This window comes from Oncorhynchus mykiss, chromosome 13 (genome assembly GCF_057628025.1).
Source record: "Oncorhynchus mykiss isolate SJ-2025 chromosome 13, ASM5762802v1, whole genome shotgun sequence".
In the NCBI taxonomy this organism is placed as follows: Eukaryota; Metazoa; Chordata; class Actinopteri; order Salmoniformes; family Salmonidae; genus Oncorhynchus; species Oncorhynchus mykiss.
Genome location: NC_143034.1, coordinates 17,740,001 through 17,758,931, shown reverse-complemented (window position 1 = coordinate 17,758,931; position 18,931 = coordinate 17,740,001). Strand labels below are relative to the sequence as shown.

At 50.4% G+C, this 18,931-nt stretch overlaps 1 protein-coding gene across 1 annotated transcript in view; it reads right to left on the bottom strand.

Annotated features, from left to right (window-relative positions):
• Window positions 1–7,763: 7,763 nt before the first annotated feature.
• Window positions 7,764–18,931, bottom strand: part of cacng2b (calcium voltage-gated channel auxiliary subunit gamma 2b) — an 83,438-nt gene continuing 72,270 nt past the window's right edge. Inside the window, 3 exon segments of the mRNA XM_090195536.1 lie at window positions 7,764–8,344; window positions 12,755–12,845; window positions 12,847–12,885. Coding sequence (XP_090051662.1) covers window positions 7,800–8,344; window positions 12,755–12,845; window positions 12,847–12,885 — 675 coding nt within the window. The 3' untranslated portion in view covers window positions 7,764–7,799.

Below are 18,931 nucleotides of genomic sequence, written 5' to 3'. Positions count from 1 at the left end.
ACACACACAGTCTCCATCCATCTGTCATCAGCAGGACACAGCCACGAAGGTGTGTGTACCACACTCACGAGGACAAAGGACACCTGTTACTGCTGTGTGAGTGACTCCATGACACTCACAACATAAACATCAGAATCAATAGAAAAAGCACTTGACTAAAATACTGCAGCAAAAGCATCATCACTTTCCCCAGCGTCCTTCCAAAGCTCTTGTGTCAGCCCCTGAAGATGGAATCCGCAGGAGGGGGAAACAGCGCCCCCTGGCCGCCACAACATCGTTGTTATGGTTTTTTGTTGCAAATTGAGGTGCATCACGCAGTATGTGTTACAACTAATTCCAGCACATATTGTGCTCTATCGCACGTGCAATTATGTCAGAGGGGATAAAACCGTTTTCATTGTCTGAAGTAACTTCTTTGTTGTTGTAATACCCAAACAGACATGGCAGCTTCAACATGAAGGATTCCAGCTTTAAAAGCTGCTTCAAATAAAACTTTAATGAACGTTTGCCTGTGTATTTGGTTGCGTGCGTAGCGGTGTGTGTGTGAAGCCTATTAGACTAACACCCGTGTGCTACGCTAACCTAGCTCCGACACAGACTGCTATTTATTCTGCACCTGTCCTCCTCAGCCAAAGAGTGTGGGTGTGTGCGTGCATGTGTGTGTGCGTGCGTGCATGTGTGTGTGCGTGCCCAGCCACAAACCCACAGCACCCCTTTTGACCGGCCACAAGAGGGGGCCAGAGATAGAAGACATTCTGGGAGATGTCAAACGTATTCGTAAAGTTTCTCGGAGAAGGAGTGATCAGGTTCCACCTGTTCATATAATTATATTCATCATGATCTAAAAAGTCAACCTGGTCCTAAATCAGCACTCCTACTCTGAGACGCTTGATAAAATACTCACATAGGAGTGCTGATTTGAGATCAGTTTTGCCTTTATGTCAGCTCAACCGGAAATTTAAATGGCACATTGCCATGTTGAAATCAGAGATCGGACTGAATCCTTGAAGCCAAGGTGATGTTGTTCTGTGGGATAAGGGAGAGACATGGCCTGTGTCCCAAATGCCACCGTATTCCCAGCACACTACATTTGACCAGAGACTTATGGGGGAATGGCCCTAAATAGTGAATGGGGTGTCATTTGGTACTGCAGAAGTGATAGGACACAGCAGCTTGCTTGGTCATGGTTGGACAGCAGTGGAGTGGATAGCCCTGGGCTAGATAACATGGCAGTACAGGGAACTATGTCTGCCTGCCTGTTTGTGTGCATGTCTGTCTTTCTGCCTGTCTAAAGTTCCTCCTTCTCTCACCTTTCACCTTCTCTCTTTGTTTCTCACCTCTTTAACTCCTTTCCTGCCTCTCTCCCTCCCTCTTTTCTCTTCCCATCCCCCTCAATTTCTCCCTTCCGTTCCTCCCTCCCCCTTCCTTTCTCTCTCTCCCCATCCCTCTCTCCTCCTCCTTCCCTCCATCTCTCTCACCCTCCCTCCCTTCCCTCTTTCCCCCTCCTTCCTTCTCTCTGTAGGTGGAGGTACGGACTGTTCTATCGCCCCAAACTCTTTGTGACCCTCGAAGCTCATTAAGAGGAGCAGGTGAGAGAGGACAGAGCATCTGTTCTAGCAGGCAGCACAGTATACTGGTAACACACAATCAGTCATCGCACCTCAACCCACCCAACCAGTACATTCAGCTATCACACCATGTATCAAGCAAACAAATCAATCACAAGACCTCCACACAGTCTACTCAAACAATACAGCATTTGGTGTTGGTTTCTTGGCATATAATTCATGCTTGGAGTTATGAGTTGAGTTATGAGTGACGACTCATTACCTTCATCAATGAGGTCACAGAAAAGAACAAGATGTACACGAGGACAGTGGTATAACGTGATTAAATGATTCCACCTCCGAGCCAGAGGAGGGCAGTGTGTGGCTGGCCCATTCTGACTAATATGACGGACCCTCCACTCTCTCTCTCTGTCGATCTCTGTGTCCCTTCTCTCCTTCTCTGTCGATATCCCTGTCCCCTCCACCTCGCTCTCTCCATCCCTCTCTCTTTCTCACTTTCCCTCCCCCTTCACTCTCTTGCTCTCTCTCTCTCCTCTTCAGTGATCACACAGCAGCACTGTAGAGAGACATGCCAGACCCTTTGATCACACCACACCAGGGGAGAGAGAGAGAGAGAGTGGGGGGTAGAGTGTGTCACATGCACTAGTGTTCTCCATTCCACTAGAACTTTGACATAATTATCACCACCGATGGAATGGCACAGACAGCAAAGGATGGGATGGATGGATGATGGATGGGATGGATGATGGATGGGATGGATGGGATGGATGATGGATGGATGGATGGATGGATGATGGATGGGATGGATGATGGATGGATGATAGATGGATGGATGATGGATGGATGATAGATGGATGGATGATGGATGGGATGGATGGATGATGGATGGGATGGATGATGGATGGGATGGATGGATGATGGATGGGATGGATGGGACGGATGGGATGATGGATGGGATGGATGATGGATGGGATGGATGGATGATGGATGGATGGCTGCATAGAGGAGAAAAGGAGGACAAGCTTGCAAAGAGGATCTGTTGTTAAAGATAGACAGATCATTTCAACACCCAGAACCAAATCAGCTACACACACACACACACACACACACACACACACACACACACACACACACACACACACACACACACACCAAATCAGCTACACACACACACACACACACACCACATCAGCTACACACACACACACACACACACCAAATCAGCTACACACACACACACACACACACACACACACACACACACACACACACACACACACACACACACACACACACACACACACACACACACACACACACACACACACACAGCAAATCAGCTACTCGGTTTCAAGTCAGTCACAGGACTAATAGAGAGGACAAGGAAGAGGAGAGGAAGAGGAAGAGATGAATTGACATCATCCACAGTGAAAAAAGACGACAGTCAGGACACTAGTTAGAGATCAATATGAACATAGCAGTGACCTACAAGCACACATACTGTACAGCACACAACACACCATACTGTTTTATTGCATTGATGAAGTGAAGGAGCTGTATATGTGTATTCATAGCCACAGGAAGTAGTTTGGGGACCTGCACTACAGATGTCTATATTGGTCCAATAACACAGGACTTGTCAAGGCCCAGTTCACTACTTTTGTGTTTCTTAAAAAATATATGTATTTAATTATTTATTTATGTTCTTAAAAAAAAATTGGGGGGTGCCAGTACCCTTACTTCCCGCGGCTATGTGTGTGTTTTAAAATGATGACATAAAATACATTGATCAATCAATAAAGACTTTTGGTTTAGACAAGACAACAACAGAGATTCCAATCAATCAATCAACCAATCAACAAGCGGTCATATAGTTCCCTAAGGGGTTCCAATTTTATTCATCATTGGGACTTGATGCATCCAAGATAAGGATCGTTTGATTCATTTTGGCACCTTGAAAAGACGTTAAGCTTTTTTATTTTCATTGAAACAACACAACGCAAAGAAAGAAAGAAAGAAAGAAAGACCATAAGGCTGTGTGAGATTTCAAAATGAAGATGACATAAGTATTCGTTCCAAAGAAATCCGTAGTTTTTTCTCTTATTTAAAAAAAGGCGTTACGTTCGTCAAAGTTTGTTTCTTTGATTAGTTTACGCCCCTTGAAAGCATTGTTAAATGAAGCCCCGCCCCTTCTCCCTGCCTGTCGTCCACAAAAGAGAAATACACACATTACATGAACATTTTAACTGCCAACTTGGTTTCCACAACAACCCCCCCACTGCATTGTGTTCAACATGTAGGTTGGATGATTTGATTAGCATGCATGTAGAGTTCTTAACATGGGAGTCACTCAGGCTTAGCTTCGTCTAGTTGATCATCTTCTCTCACGGTTTCCTCTTGTTTTTTTTTTATAGCAGTGTCCTTTGCAAAGTGTCCGTTTGTCTTAGAGTAAGTAGTTCACTGTCCGATTACCCAGAACTCATGTGGCTCCTCGTGTGACTCCCCTCTGGACTCTACCTCTTTTTTTTGTAGCGTCGTCCGTCCGAAGAGGAAGTGATGTCGACGTTTGACATTTCACCTATCACCCCCTATTGACCTTTGGCCCCAAAACAAATATGGTCTCGGTCCAGGGACCTGAGTCAGCAGAAAGGTAACAGAAGGAATCACTTAAAAACAATAGAATCTATCTATATATTATTAACTAAACTGCTTGTTGGCTAGTTGCCATGGTTCCCTGTAAGCTATGTTTACGTCACTTCCTGTTGTTGTTGTTTTTCAGTCCCAATGAATCAACTCGTTCCTCCTCCTCCGCTGTAGTTTCCATGACGACTTGATTTCGTTTCACCTTGTTTGTCGTTATGTCATTTGAGTTATTTTCACGTTTTGCGTCAGGGAAGTCTCTCTGTGATTCAGTAACATATATATTCATATATTCATATATAATTGATACATATATTAACTTAGACCATTACTTTTTTTTGCGGTCTGGATTCCCTCCCTGCGTTAAAGTCCCAACCCACAATGGTTCACAGTATTCATGTGAAAAATGTAAAAAAAAATGATGAAATCAAACAGAGCAACTAAAGAGAAGAGTGTTGGAGTGTTGGGAAGGAGGGGGAGAAGGGGTGTAGGGAAGGAGGGGGAGAAGGGGTGTAGGGAAGGAGGGGGAGAAGGGGTGTAGGGAAGGAGGGGGAGAAGGGGTGTAGGGAAGAAGGGGAGAAGGGGTGTATGGGGTGTAGGGAAGGAGGGGGAGAAGGGGTGTAGGGAAGGAGGGGAGAAGGGGTGTATGGGGTGTAGGGAAGGAGGGGGAGAAGGGGTGTAGGGAAGGAGGGGGAGAAGGGGTGTAGGGAAGGAGGGGGAGAAGGGGTGTAGGGGAGAAGGGGTGTAGGGAAGGAGGGGAGATGGGGTGTAGGGAAGGAGGGGAGAAGGGGTGTAGGGAAGGAGGGGGAGAAGAGGTGTAGGGAAGGAGGGGAGAAGGGGTGTATGGGGTGTTGGGAAGGAGGGGGAGAAGGGGTGTAGGGAAGGAGGGGAGAAGGGGTGTATGGAAGGAGGGGAGAAGAGGTGTATGGGTGTAGGGAAGGAGGGAGAAGAGGTGTAGGGAAGGAGGGGGAGAAGGGGTGTAGGGAAGGAGGGGAGAAGGGGTGTAGGGAAGGAGGGGAGAAGGGGTGTATGGAAGGAGGGGAGAAGAGGTGTATGGAAGGAGGGAGAAGAGGTGTATGGGGTGTAGGGAAGGAGGGGGAGAAGGGGTGTAGGGAAGGAGGGGGAGAAGGGGTGTAGGGAAGGAGGGGAGAAGGGGTGTAGGGAAGGAGGGAACAAGGGGTGAGAGGACGGAAGGAGGGGAGAATAGGTGTATGGGGTGTAGGGAAGGAGGGGGACAAATGTGTATGGGGTGTAGGGAAGGAGGGGAGAAGGGGTGTAGGGAAGGAGGGGAGAAGGGGTGTATGGGGTGTTGGGAAGGAGGGGAGAAGGGGTGTATGGGTGTAGCGAGGTGGGGGGTGCAGGGGTGTAGGGAAGGAGGAGGAGAAGGGGTGTATGGGGTGTAGGGAAGGAGGGGGAGAAGGGGTGATGGAAGGAAGGGGAGTATAGGTGGACTGGGGTGTAGGGAAGGAGGGGCAGAGGGTGTATGGGGTGTAGGGAGGAGGGGACAAGGGTGTAGGGAAGGAGGGGAGAAGGGGTGTATGGGGTGTTGGGGGAAGGAGGGGAGAAGGGGTGTATGGGTGTAGCGAAGGTGGGGGTGAAGGGGTGTAGGGAAGGAGGAGGAGAAGGGGTGTATGGGTATAGCGAAGGTGGGGGAGAAGGGGTGTATGGGGTGTAGGGAAGGAGGGGAGAAGGGGTGTAGGGAAGGAGGGGAGAAGGGGTGTATGGGGTGTAGGGAAGGAGGGAGAAGGGGTGTATGGGTGTAGCGAGGTAGGGGGAGAAGGGGTGTAGGGAAGGAGGGAAGGAGGGGGAGAAGGGGTGTAGGGAAGGAGGGGGAGAAGGGGTGTAGGGAAGGAGGGGAGAAGGGGTGTAGGGAAGGAGGGGGAGAAGGGGTGTATGGGGTGTAGGGAAGGAGGGGAGAAGGGGTGTAGGGAAGGAGGGGAGAAGGGGTGTAGGGAAGGAGGTGGAGAGTAAGGGGTGTATGGGGTGTAGGGAAGGAGGGGGAGAAGGGGTGTAGGGGTGTAGGGAAGGAGGGGGAGAAGGGGTGTATGGGGTGTAGGGAAGGAGGGAGAAAGGGTGTATGGGTGTAGGGAAGGAGGGGGAGAAGGGGTGTAGGGGTGTAGGGAAGGAGAGGGAGAAGGGGTGTAGGGAAGGAGGGGGAGAAGGGGTGTAGGGAAGGAGGGGAGAAGGGGTGTAGGGAAGGAGGTGGAGAAGGGGTGTATGGGGTGTAGGGAAGGAGGGGGAGAAGGGGTGTAGGGGTGTAGGGAAGGAGGGGGAGAAGGGGTGTAGGGGTGTAGGGAAGGAGAGGGAGAAGGGGTGTAGGGAAGGAGGGGAGAAGGGGTGTAGGGAAGGAGAGGGAGAAGGGGTGTATGGGGTGTAGGGAAGGAGGGGGAGAAGGGGTGTAGGGGTGTAGGGAAGGAGGGGGAGAAGGGGTGTAGGGGTGTAGGGAAGGAGAGGGAGAAGGGGTGTAGGGGGTGTAGGGAACTAAGAAGAGAGTCATAAAAAATTGAACTCGTTTTAAACTCGTAGTCTAGCCCTAGTCTCCCCACTCCTCCGTGGTTCCCCAACCCCACTACCTCACCCCTTTCTCTGGGTACAGAGAGAGAGTGACACCCCCTCCCTTGCCTCCTTTCTTCCTGCTCCTCTCGTTTCCCATCCTCCCTGTCATAACTTTACAAACATGTTTAAAACTCCTTAAACAACGGTAGAAGGGAAAGTCATGCATTTTCTTTTTTCACTTTTTTTCCCACTTTTTTTCAACATGGAAACTCATATGAAGATCACCATCATCATCATCGCTGTAGTAGAAGTATCCGTAACGGAAGCAGAGCTCATCTGTTTTGTTCTGTTACGCTCTGTTCATCCCTCCTTCTTACTCACTCTCTTCCTCCCTCAGAGTCCTCTCTCCCTCCCTCCCCCTCCCTCTCTCCCTCCATCCCTCCATTTCTCTCCGCCCCTCTCTACACACCTCTCTCCGCCCCTCTCTCCGCCTCTCTCTCCGCCCCACTTTCCACCCATATCTCCCTCTCTCCGCCCCTCTCTCCACCCCTCTCGCCTCTCTCGCTCTCTCTTCCACCCCTATCTCCCTCTCTCCCTCCCGCCCTCCACCCCTCTCTCTCTCTGCCCCTCTCTCCCTCCGTCCTCTCTCTTCCACCCTCATCTCCCTCTCTCCGCCCCTCTCTCCACCCCTCTCTCCGCACCTCTCTCCACCCCTCTCTCCGCCCCTCTCTCCACCCCATCTCCCTCTCTCCATCCCTCCATTTCTCTCCGCCCCTGTCTCCACCCCTCTCTCCGCCCCTCTCTCCGCCCCTCTCTCCATCCCTCCATTTCTCTCCGCCCCTCTCTCCACCCCTCTCTCCCGCCCCACTCTCCACCCCTATCTCCCTCTCTCCATCCCTCCATTTCTCTCCGCCCCTGTCTCCGCCCCTGTCTCCGCCCCTCTCTCCGCCCCTCTCTCCGCCCCTCTCTCCGCCCCTCTCTCCACCCCTCTCTCCGCCCCTCTCTCCACCCCCTCTCCCTCCCTCTCTCCGCCCCTCTCTCCGCCCCTCTCTCCGCCCCTCTCTCCGCCCCCCTCTCCCTCCCTCTCTCTGTCTCTCATACAGGTGTGGTGCGGCGGTTAGCTGCGTTGCTCGTGTCCGTCAGGTCTTTCTGAATACTGTTGTGGACCTGGAGGAAGCTGTGGTCTCGTTCCAACGTGGTTGAGTTATAGGCGGCTGTCGGCGTGCCTGTCTGGTTCTTCAGCGTATCCCGCGGCAACGTGTACATGGACAGCTCCGTCGACGGCAGCGCCCCGAATGCCTTCAGCCCCACCGGTGACGTGTCCCGGGATGCGTCCCCGGTGGAACGGGAGCTGGAGCGCGAGCGTCCCCGGTAACGGTAGCGGTAGGAGGGGATGCGCGTGATGGCGGCGCCCTGGAGGTAGTCGGCGGCGCTGATGGCGGCCCCCACGCGGAGCTGCCGGTGGCGGTCGATGAACATGTGCACGGCGAGCACGCCCACCATCTCGGCCATGATGAAGGAGAGGGCGCCGAAGTAGAACGACCAGCCATAGGAATAACTGTTCTTCTTGGAGTCCGACTTGGACGGGTCGCCCGCGTTGGCTGATATGTAGACGATGATGCCGATGATGTTACTCAGTCCTGGAGGAGGGAGATAGACGGGGGAGAGGGGGTCATCATCCTCATCATCATAATCAGACTCATCTATCTCTCTCTCTAACCACCATCCTCCCTTCATGGAATTTTGCGGCATTTCCACCATTTCCACTAACCATGACTTTTACTGTTGCTCTGGTCTTTTGTTCTAGTTTTAGGTCTCTAACCATGTCCATCTCCCACTCTCTGTCTGTATCCCTCTCTGTCTCTGTCTATCCTCTCTGTCTCTGTCTGTATCCCTCTCTGTCTCTGTCTGTATCCCTCTCTCTCTCTCTGTCTCTGTCTGTATCCCTCTCTGTCTCTCTCTGTATCCCTCTCTCTGTCTCTGTCTGTATCCCTCTCTCTCTGTCTCTGCTGCTTCCATCTCCACTCTCTCTGTTCCTTATCCCTCTCTCTGTCTCTCTCTCTCTCTGTACTCCCTCTCTCTGTCTCTGTCTGTATCCCTCTCTCTGTCTCTGTCTGTATCCCTCTCTCTGTCTCTCTCTCTGTATCCCTCTCTCTGTCTCTGTCTGTATCCCTCTCTCTGTCTCTGTCTGTATCCCTCTCTCTCTGTCTCTGTCTGTATCCCTCTCTCTCTGTCTCTCTCTCTATCTCTCTGTCTCTCTCTGTATCCCTCTCTCTGTCTCATGTATCCCTCTCTCTGTCTCTGTATCCCTCTCTCTGTCTCTCTGTATCCCTCTCTCTGTCTCTGTCTGTATCCCTCTCTCTGTCTCTCTGCATCCTCTCTGTCTCTCTCTGTATCCCTCTCTCTGTCTCTGTCTGTATCCCTCTCTCTGTCTCTCTCTGTATCCCTCTCTCTGTCTCTCTGCATCCTCTCTCTCTGTCTCTCTCTGTATCCCTCTCTCTCTCTCTCTGTCTCTTTCTCTGTCTCTGTCTGTATCCCTCTCTGTCTCTCTCTCTCTGTATCCCTCACTCTATCTCTCTGTATCCTCTTGTATCCCTCTCTGTCTCTGTCTGTTATCCCTCTCTCTGTCTCTCTCTGTATCCCTCTCTCTGTCTCTCTCTCTGTATCCCTCTCTCTGTCTCTGTCTGTATCCCTCTCTCTGACTCTCTCTCTCTGTATCCCTCTCTCTGTCTCTCTCTCTCTATCCCTCTCTCTGTCTCTCTGATCCTCTCTCTGTCTCTCTCTGTATCCCTCTCTCTGTCTCTCTCTGTATCCCTCACTCTGATCTCTCTGTATCCCTCTCTGCGTCCCTATCCTCTCTCTCTGTCTCTCTCTCTCTGTATCCCTCTCTCTGTCTCTCTCTGTATCCCTCTCTCTGTCTCTGTCTGTATCCCTCTCTCTGTCTCTCTCTGTATCCCTCTCTCTGTCTCTCTCTCTGTATCCCTCTCTCTGTCTCTCTCTGTATCCCTCTCTGTCTCTCTCTGTATCCCTCTCTCTGTCTCTCTCTCTGTATCCCTCTCTCTGTCTCTCTCTCTGTATCCCTCTCTGTCTCTCTCTGTATCCCTCTCTCTCTGTCTCTCTCTGTATCCCTCTCTCTGTATCCCTCTCTCTGTCTCTCTCTGTATCCCTCTCTCTTTCTCTGTCTCTTTCTCTGTCTCTGTCTGTATCCCTCTCTCTGTCTCTCTCTTCTATCCCTCTCTGTCTCTCTCTGTATCCCTCTCTGTCTCTCTCTCTATCCCTCTCTCTTTCTCTCTCTTTCTCTGTCTCTGTCTGTCTCTGTATCCCTCTCTCTCTCCTCTCTCTCTCTCTCTCTCTCTCTCTCTGTCTCTCTCTCTCTCTCTCTCTCCCTCTGTATCCCTCTCTCTCTCTCTCTCTCTCTCCCTCTCCCTCCCTCTCTCTCTCTCTCTCTCTCTCTCTCTCTCTCTCTCTATCTCTCACTCTTTCTCTGTCTGTCTCTCTTTCTCTCTTCACCCCCCCCCCCTCTCTCTCTCTCATGCTCTCTTTCTCTCCCCGCCCCCCTCTCTCCCCCCTCTCTCTCTCTCTCTCCGACCCCCCCCTCTCTCCTTCCTCTCCCCTGCTCCCCCTCTCCCCCCCTCTCTCTCTCTCTCTCTCTCTCTCTCTCTCTCTCTCATGCTCTCTTTCTCTCCCCGCCCCCCTCTCTCTCTCTCTCGCCCCCCCTCTCTCTTTCTCTCCCCCGCCCCCCCTCTCTCTCTCTCTCCGCCCCCCTCCTGCACATTTTCTCTTTCGCTCTCTATGTGTCTATCATCTGTCTCTGCCTCTGTCTTTCTCTCTGTAGTCTCTTATCACTCTGTTCTTTAATCATATATATAACATGTGTAAATGATGGGGCTAGAACAGAGCACAACTGTGTCAGGGACACCTTATTTTTAGAGAGGAATCCTCATGGGTTCGCCACAGCCTAGCAACAGGAGAGAGGGGGAGAGAGAGAGAGAGAGAGGAGAGAGAGACAGAGGGGGAGAGAGGGAGAGGGAGAGAGAGAGAGAGAGAGAGAGAGAGAGAGAGAGAGGAGGAGAGGGGAGAGAGAGAGAGACAGAGAGAGAGAGAGTGGAGAGAGAAGGGAGAGAGAGAGAGGAGGGAAGAGAGAGAGAGAGAGAGAGAGAGAAGAGAGAGAGTGAGAGAGAGAGAGAGTGTGAGAGAGAGAGTGAGAGAGACAGAGATGTGCTCTATATGTCTGACCTGCACCATGGAGATAGTTATCTAGACCAGCAGCCCAGAACTCCTCTCTCTCTCTCTGTCTCCCCCCCCCCCCTCTCTCTCCCTTCCCTCCGACCCTTAATCTCCTTCACACTCTATCCCTACCCCTCCCCTCTCACGCTCCCTACCTCTATCCCTACCCCTCCCCTCTCACGCTCCCTACCTCTATCCCTACCCCTCCCCTCTCCCCACCCTCTCACCCCCTCTCCCTCTATCTCTACCCCTCTCCTCTCACCCCCTCTCCTTCTATCCCTACCCCTCCCCTCTCACCCCCTCTCCCTCTATCCCTACCCCTCCCCTCTCACCCCCTCTCCCTCTATCTCTACCCCTCCCCTCTCACCCCCTCTCCCTCGACCCCTCCCCTTTATCCCTCCTCCATCCCTACCCCTCCCCTCTCACCCCCTCTCCTTCTATCCCTACCCCTCCCCTCTCACCCCCTCTCCCCTCCATCTCTACCCCTCTCCTCTCACCCCCTCTCCATCCCTACCCCTCCCCTCTCACCCCTCTCCTTCTATCCCTACCCCTCCCCTCTCACCCCCTCTCCCTCTATCCCTACCCCTCCCCTCTCACCCCCTCTCCCTCTATACCTACCCCTCCCCTCTACCCTCCCTTCCTCTATCCCTACCCCTCCCCTCTCACCCTCCCTTCCTCTCTCCACCCCACCCCTCCCCATCTCACCCCCTCTCCCTCTATCCCTACCCCTCCCCTCTCACCCCCTCTCCCTCTATCCCTACCCCTCTCCTCTCACCCCCTCTCCTTCTATCCCTACCCCTCCCCTCTACCCCCATCCCTCTCATCTCTACCCCTCCCCTCCACCCCCCCTCCTCTCTCATCCCTACCCCTCCCCTCTCACCCCCCTCCCCCCTTCATCCCTACCCCTCCCCTCTCACCCCCTCTCCCTCTATATCTACCCCTCCCCTCTCACCCCCTCTCCCCACCCCTCTACCCCTCCCCTCTCACCTCCTCTCCTTCTATCCCTACCCCTCCCCTCTCACCCCCTCTCCTTCTATCCCTACCCCTCCCCTCTCACCCTTTCTCCCTCTATCTCTATCCCTCTCCTCTCACCCCCTCTCCTTCTATCCTACCCCTCCCCTCTCACCCCCTCTCCTTCTATCCCTACCCCTCCCCTTTCACCCCCACCTCTCCTCTATTCCTACCCCTCCCCTCTCACCCCCTCCCCTCTCACCCTCCCTTCCTCTATCCCTACCCCTCCCCTCTACCCTCCCTTCCTCTATCCCTGCCCCTCCCATCTCACCCCCTCTCCTTCTATCCCTACCCCTCCCCTTTCACCCCCTCTCCCTCTTATCCTCCTACCTCTCCCCTCTCCACCCTCCCTTCCTCACCCACCCCTCCCCTTTCACCCCCTCTCCTCTCATCCCTACCCCTCCCCCTCTCACCCCCTCTCCTCTCATCCCTACCCCTCTCCCTCACCCCCTCTCCTTCTATCCCTACCCCTCCCCTCTCACCCCCTCTCCCCTCTCTACCTACCCCTCCCCTTTCACCCCCTCCTCCATCCCTAACCCTCCCCTCTCACCCTCCCTTCCTCTATCCCTACCCCTCCCCTCTCACCCTCCCTTCCTCTATCCCTACTCCTCCCCTCACCCCCTCTCCCTCATCCCTACCCCTCCCCTCTACCCTCCCTTCCTCATCCTACTCCTCCCCTCTCACCCCCTCTCCCTCATCCCTACCCCTCCCCTCACCCTCCCTCCCTCCCTCGGCCCCTCCCTCCCTCTACCTCTACCTCTACCCCTTCCCTCTCACCCTCCCTCCTCCTGACCCTCTCCTAACATGTCTACCTGCGGAGACGAAGAGGATGCCTGCGCTGAGGATGATGTTGTGGCGTGACTTGTAGAACTCGCTGGCAGCTATACACAGCCCTCCCATGAAAGAGCAGGATCACACTCATGATGGGGGAAGATACTGAGGCCTCGCACCGCACCTGAGGGACACACACACACACACACACACACACACACACACACACACACACACACACACACACACACACACACTAAATGAGGAAAATGAGTAGAATACTGTGGGATGACTGACACACACCTGAGAAAGGAAAAAAGGCCAGAAATAATGACAGTACCAAGACTTGTTGACTCTGAGAAAACTACCTTGATGTAGAGAAAGTGAGAGACATTCTACATAACACTCTCTCTCTCTCTCTCTCACTGTCTCTCTCTCTCTCGCTCCCTCTCTCGCTGTCTCCCCCCCTCTCGCTCCCTCTCTCTCTCTCGCTGTCTCTCCCCCCCCCTCTCTCTCTCTCTCTCTCTCTCTCCCTCCCTCTCTCTTTCTCTAACAGCTGTCACTCCTGGTAACATGCACACTTGAAACTTTAATTATAGACTAGCTTAACATTTCACCACCTCACCTCATCCTCCCCCCTCCATCTTCTTCTCTAACCCTCTCCTCTTCTCCTCCATCTTCTTAATCCTCTCCCCTCCTCCTCCATCTTATCTAACCCTCTCCTCTTCTCCTCCATGCATCTTAAGTACATTCTCATCTTCCCAAAGTGCTGACAGGGAGACCTTCTGGAAGACTCCAACTTCAGGATGTTTGACACCCTTCACTCCTCTCTCTCTCTCTCCCGCTCTCTCTCTCCTCTCAATTGAATTCAATTGAATTCAAATCAATTCAAGGGGCTTTATTGTCATGGGGACACATGTGTTGACATTGCCAAAGCAAGTGAAGAAGATAATAAACATAAGTGAAATAAATAATAACAAATTAACAGTAAACATTACACATACAACAGAAGTTACAAAACAATAAGGACATTACAAATGTCATATTATGTCGATATACAGTGTTGCAATGATGTGCAAATAGTTAAAGTAAAGCACAAATAAGTTCTTCACTGGTTGCCCTTTTCTTGTGGCAACAGGTCACAAATCTTGCTGCTGTGATGGCACACTGTGGAATTTCACCCAGTAGATATGGGAGTTTATCAAAAGTTTATCAAAAGTTGAATTCTTAGTGGGTCTGTGTAATCTGTGGGAAATATGTGTCTCTAATATGGTCATACATTTGGCAGAAGGTTTAGCCAAGCTCAGTTTCCACCTCATTTTTGTGGGCAGTGTGCACATAGCCTGTCTTCTCTTGAGAGCCAGGTCTGACTACGGCGGCCTTTCTCAATAGCAAGGCTATGCTCAGTCTGTACAGACGGAACGGGTCAGTCACTGTGGTCAGGTATTCTGCCACCTGTGTTCTCTGTTTTAGGGCCCAGAGCGTTCTAGTTTGCTCTGTTTTTTTGTAAATTCTTTCCAATGTGTCAAGTAATTATCTTTGTGTTTTCTCATGTTTTGGTTGGGTTGATCTGTGCTGTTGTCCTGGGGCTCTGTGTGTTTGTGTTTATGAACAGAGCCCCAGGACCAGCTTGCTTAGAGGACTCTTCTCTAGGTTCATCTCTCTGTAGGTGATGACTTTGTTATGGAAGGTTTGGGAATCGCTTCCTTTTAGGTGGTTATAGAATTTAATGACTCTTTTCTGGATTTTGATAATTCTGCCCTGCAGGCACTATTTGATGTTTTACGTGGTACACAGAGGATATTTTTCTTAGAATTTGCATGCAGAGTCTCAATTTGGTGTTTGTCCCATCTTATGAATTCTTGGTTGGTGAGTGGGCCCCTAGACCTCACAACCATAAAAGGCAATGGGTTCTATCACTGATTCAAGTATTTTTAGCCAGGTCCTAATTGGTATGTTGAATTGTATGTTTCTTTTGATGGCATAGACGTCTCTCTCTCTCTCTCCGTCTCTCTCTCTCTCTCTCTCTCCGTCTCTCTCTCTCTCTCTCTCTCCATCCATTTCTCTCGCTCCCTCTCGCTCACTCTCCCCCCTCTCTCCTCTCTCTCTCTCTCCATCTCTCTATCCCCTCCATCTCTCATCCCCTCCACCTCTCATCACACCATCTCTCTATCCCTCCATCTCTATCTCTCTCCATCTCTATCCCTCCACCTCTCTATCACACTGATCTCTATCTCTTCATCTTTGTCTCTGCTTACTTTCTTATCTGTCTGTCCATCAGCTGTCTGTCTTCTCAACCTCCTATATTGGCTTATTCGCTGTCCTCAGTGTTGCCACTGCCGTGGTTACTGGGCTAGCAGCAGTCTCTGGGACAGCCAATGGTACAACTAAATGTCTGTGTGTTTCTGTAAGAGGGGGCGAGTGGTGTTTCTTGTACCCTCCCTCCCTCACTCCCTTCCTCCCTTTATTTCCCATCTCTCCATCCTCTCCATTTTTCTGCACAGCTGTCAGAGGGGAGAGAGAGGGAGCGAGGGGGAGAGGGGGAGAGTGGTGGGAGGGGGAGAGTGGTGGAGAGATGGGGAAAGAGGGAGAGAGAGGGAGCAACAGGGGGGGAGAGGGGGAGAGTGGTGGAGAGAGGGGGAAGAGGGAGAGAGGAGGGAGCCAGGGAGAGGGGGACAGAGGGAGCGACAGGGGAAGAGGTAGAGAGAGAGAGAGAGAGAGAGAGAGATAGATAGATAGATAGATAGATAGATAGATAGAGAGAGAGAGAGAGAGAGAGAGAGAGAGAGAGAGAGAGAGAGAGAGAGAGAGAGAGAGAGAGAGAGCGTGTGTTCCAGGGGAGGTTTCAGTTGGCCAGGCTGATGGAACATCAAGGTGACCTCAGAGTTGGCCGGGCACCAACCTCCCCCTTTCTCACCCCCATTCTCCCCCCTGGCCTGTCGCATCACCCACCTCCCCCCTGCTCATTGACATGTGCAGTCAAGGTGCATTTTCTTAAACAATAACCCCACATCACACACACAAGGATGCACACATACAGCCTTCTCCAGAGTCAGCTAAATTCAATCTCTGTACTCCTCCACCAAGCACACACACACACACACACACACACACACACACACACACACACACACACACACACACACACACACACACACACACACACACACACACACACACACACACACACACACACACACACACACACACACACACACACACACAGGCATGATAGCATGTAGGATAATATGGAAGTGTTTATTCAACTCTGTGTGCGTATGTGCGTGCGTGTGTGTGTGTGTCTCAGGCTGAGTTCTGGTTTCATTAGCTCCAATACCAGGGTTGCACACACACACATGCACTCACCCACACACACATATGCACTCACTCACAAACGCACACACATGGGACAGGACACACACACACGTATTTATGCTTGATGGTTTTTTGCCACGGGATTCTAAGTAACTTTCAAAGTTATTTTTCTGGATTGACTGACCTTCATGTCTTAAAGTAATGATGCACCGTCGTTTCTCTTTGTTGATCTCAGCTGTCTCGCCATAATATACACTTGGTATTTTACCATAGGTCTTATCTTCTGTATACCACCCCTACAGTGCCTTGCAAAAGTATTCATCCCCCTTGGTGTTTTTCCTATTTTGTTGCATTACAACCTGTAATTTAAATGGGTTTTTATTTGGATTTCATGTAATGGACAAACAAAAGATTGTCCAAATTGGTCAAGTGAAATGAAAAAAAATAACTTGTTTAAAAAAATTCAAAATGGAAAAGTGGTGTGTGCATATGTATTCACCCCCTTTACTATGAAGCCCCTAAATAAGATCTGGTGCAACCAGTTACTGCCAGAAGTCACATAATTAGTTAAATAAAGTCCACCTGTGTGCAATGGAATGCTTGTGTATAATACCCACATCTGTCACATGTATACCTGTTCTGAAAGGCCCCAGAGTTGCAAGACCACCAAGCAAGCGACACCAGGAAGACCAGGAGTCCTCCAACAGGTCAGGGACAACGTTTTGAAGAAGTACAGATCAGGGTTGGGTTAGAGAGAAACCTGTTTCAGTCTTCCAGAGATTTGAGACTGGGATGGAGGTTCACCTTCCAGCAGGACAATGGCCTTAAGCATACTGCTAAAGCAACACTCAAGTGGTTTACGGGGAAACATTTAAATGTCTTGGAATGGCCTAGTCAAAGCCCAGACCTCAATCCAGTTGAGAATATGTGGTATGACTTAAAGATTGCTGTACACCAGCAGGAACCTAGCCAACTTGAAAGGAGCTGGAGCAGTTTTGCTCTGAAGAATGGGCAAAAATCCCAGTGGCTAGATGTGCCCAAGCTTATAGAGACATATCCCAGGTACCCCGGAGCTGTATTTCTTTGCTGCAAAAGCTGTCTCTACAAAGTATTGACTTGGGGCTAATAGTTATGCCCGCTCAAGTTTTCAGTTTTTTTTTGTCTAATTTCTTGTTTGTTTCACAATTAAAAAATATTTTGCATCTTCAAAAGTGGTAGGCATGTTGTGTAAGTCAAATGATAAAAACCCCCCCAAAATCTATTTTAATTCCAGGTTGTAAGACAACAAAATAGGCACTGTACCTTGTCACAACACGTTGGCTCAAACGCATTAAGAAGGAAATAACTTTTTTTCTCAAACTTTTAACAAGGCCCATCTGTTAATTTATATGGATTCCAGGTGACTACCTCATGAAGCTGGTTGAGAGAATGCCAAGAGTGTGCAATGCTGTCATCAAGGCAATGGCTGGCTACTTTGAAGAATCTCAAATATAAAATATATATTGATTTGTTTAACACTTTTTTGGTTACTGCATGATTCTTATGTGTCATTTCATAGTTTGGATGTTTGGACCTATTATTCTACCATGTTGAAAGTTGTAAAATAGAGAAAGACCCTTGAATGAGTAGGTGTGTCCAAACTTTTGACTGGTACTGTATATCGGCCTCTCACACTCTCTAGAGGGTGTTTGTACATTGTAGAAGGGCGGAGAGCCCTGGCACACACACACACACACACACACACACACACACACACACACACACATCCCATATGTCATTTGAAAGACTAAGCCACACCTAGATGGCCGCCCGTGCGTGTGAATGTTTGGGTCATTTACTCAGCCACAACACAAATGGCTGACCTCACAACAACACAACTGAGGCACATTAAGATACAACCTGGAAATTCACAATGTAGATTGTGATTGTAAAACTCAGTGCACAAGCAAAAAGCATGAATTCTGTGACACTGGGCACACAACCTCTTAGAAACTCTGCCGCATCAGCCAATGACATCTGGCTCTTTACATAACCATGGCAGATATTGTAATGGTTAGAGAGTTCTGTTACTCTGCTGTGTACCAGAAAGTGTGTGTGTGTGTGTGTGTGTGTGTGTGTGTGTGTGTGTGTGTGTGTGTGTGTGTGTGTGTGTGTGTGTGTGTGTGTGTGTGTGGAGTAACTCCCTACGTGAGCTGGGTCGATGCATACAGTGTATGTTTGGTAGAGTGTGTGTGTGTGAGATAGATAGATAGATAGATAGATAGATAGATAGATAGATGGCTAGAGACTATAAGAACAAAAGACCAAAAGACCAAAGAGAGAGTAAAGGTCATGGTTATCTTGTATTATAAACTGGGGGGTTCCAGCCCTGAATGCTGATTGGCTGACAGCCGTGGTACATCATACTATATACCATGGGTATGACAAAACATGTATTTTTACTGCTAAAATTACATTGAAAACCAGTTTATAACAGCAATTAGGCTCCTCTGGGTTTTGTGGGGGACATGCCAATATACCACGGCTCTGCGTTGCGTGTGCCTAAGAACAGCCCTTAGCCGCGCAGATGGCCGTGGTATATTGGCCGTGGTATATTGGCCATATATCACACTCCCTCGGCTTGTTGCTTCATTTTACCATATAGCATTGTTGAATACTCGTTTTCTTAGTGTGTGGTGTGTTTGTGTGGAGGGTGTGTGGTGTGTGGTGTGGTGTGTGGGTGGTGTTTGTGTAGGGGCTGTCAGCCAATCATTCGTTAAGCCGGTAGCTCAACTAAATGAAGAGCCTGTCATTGGCTAAAATAATCATGACATCCTCGAACATGGTGACATCATCAGCAGCTACCACAGTGGCTTTCTCTGCAGTTACAATGCATCATATATTTATAATTGTATGCATTATGT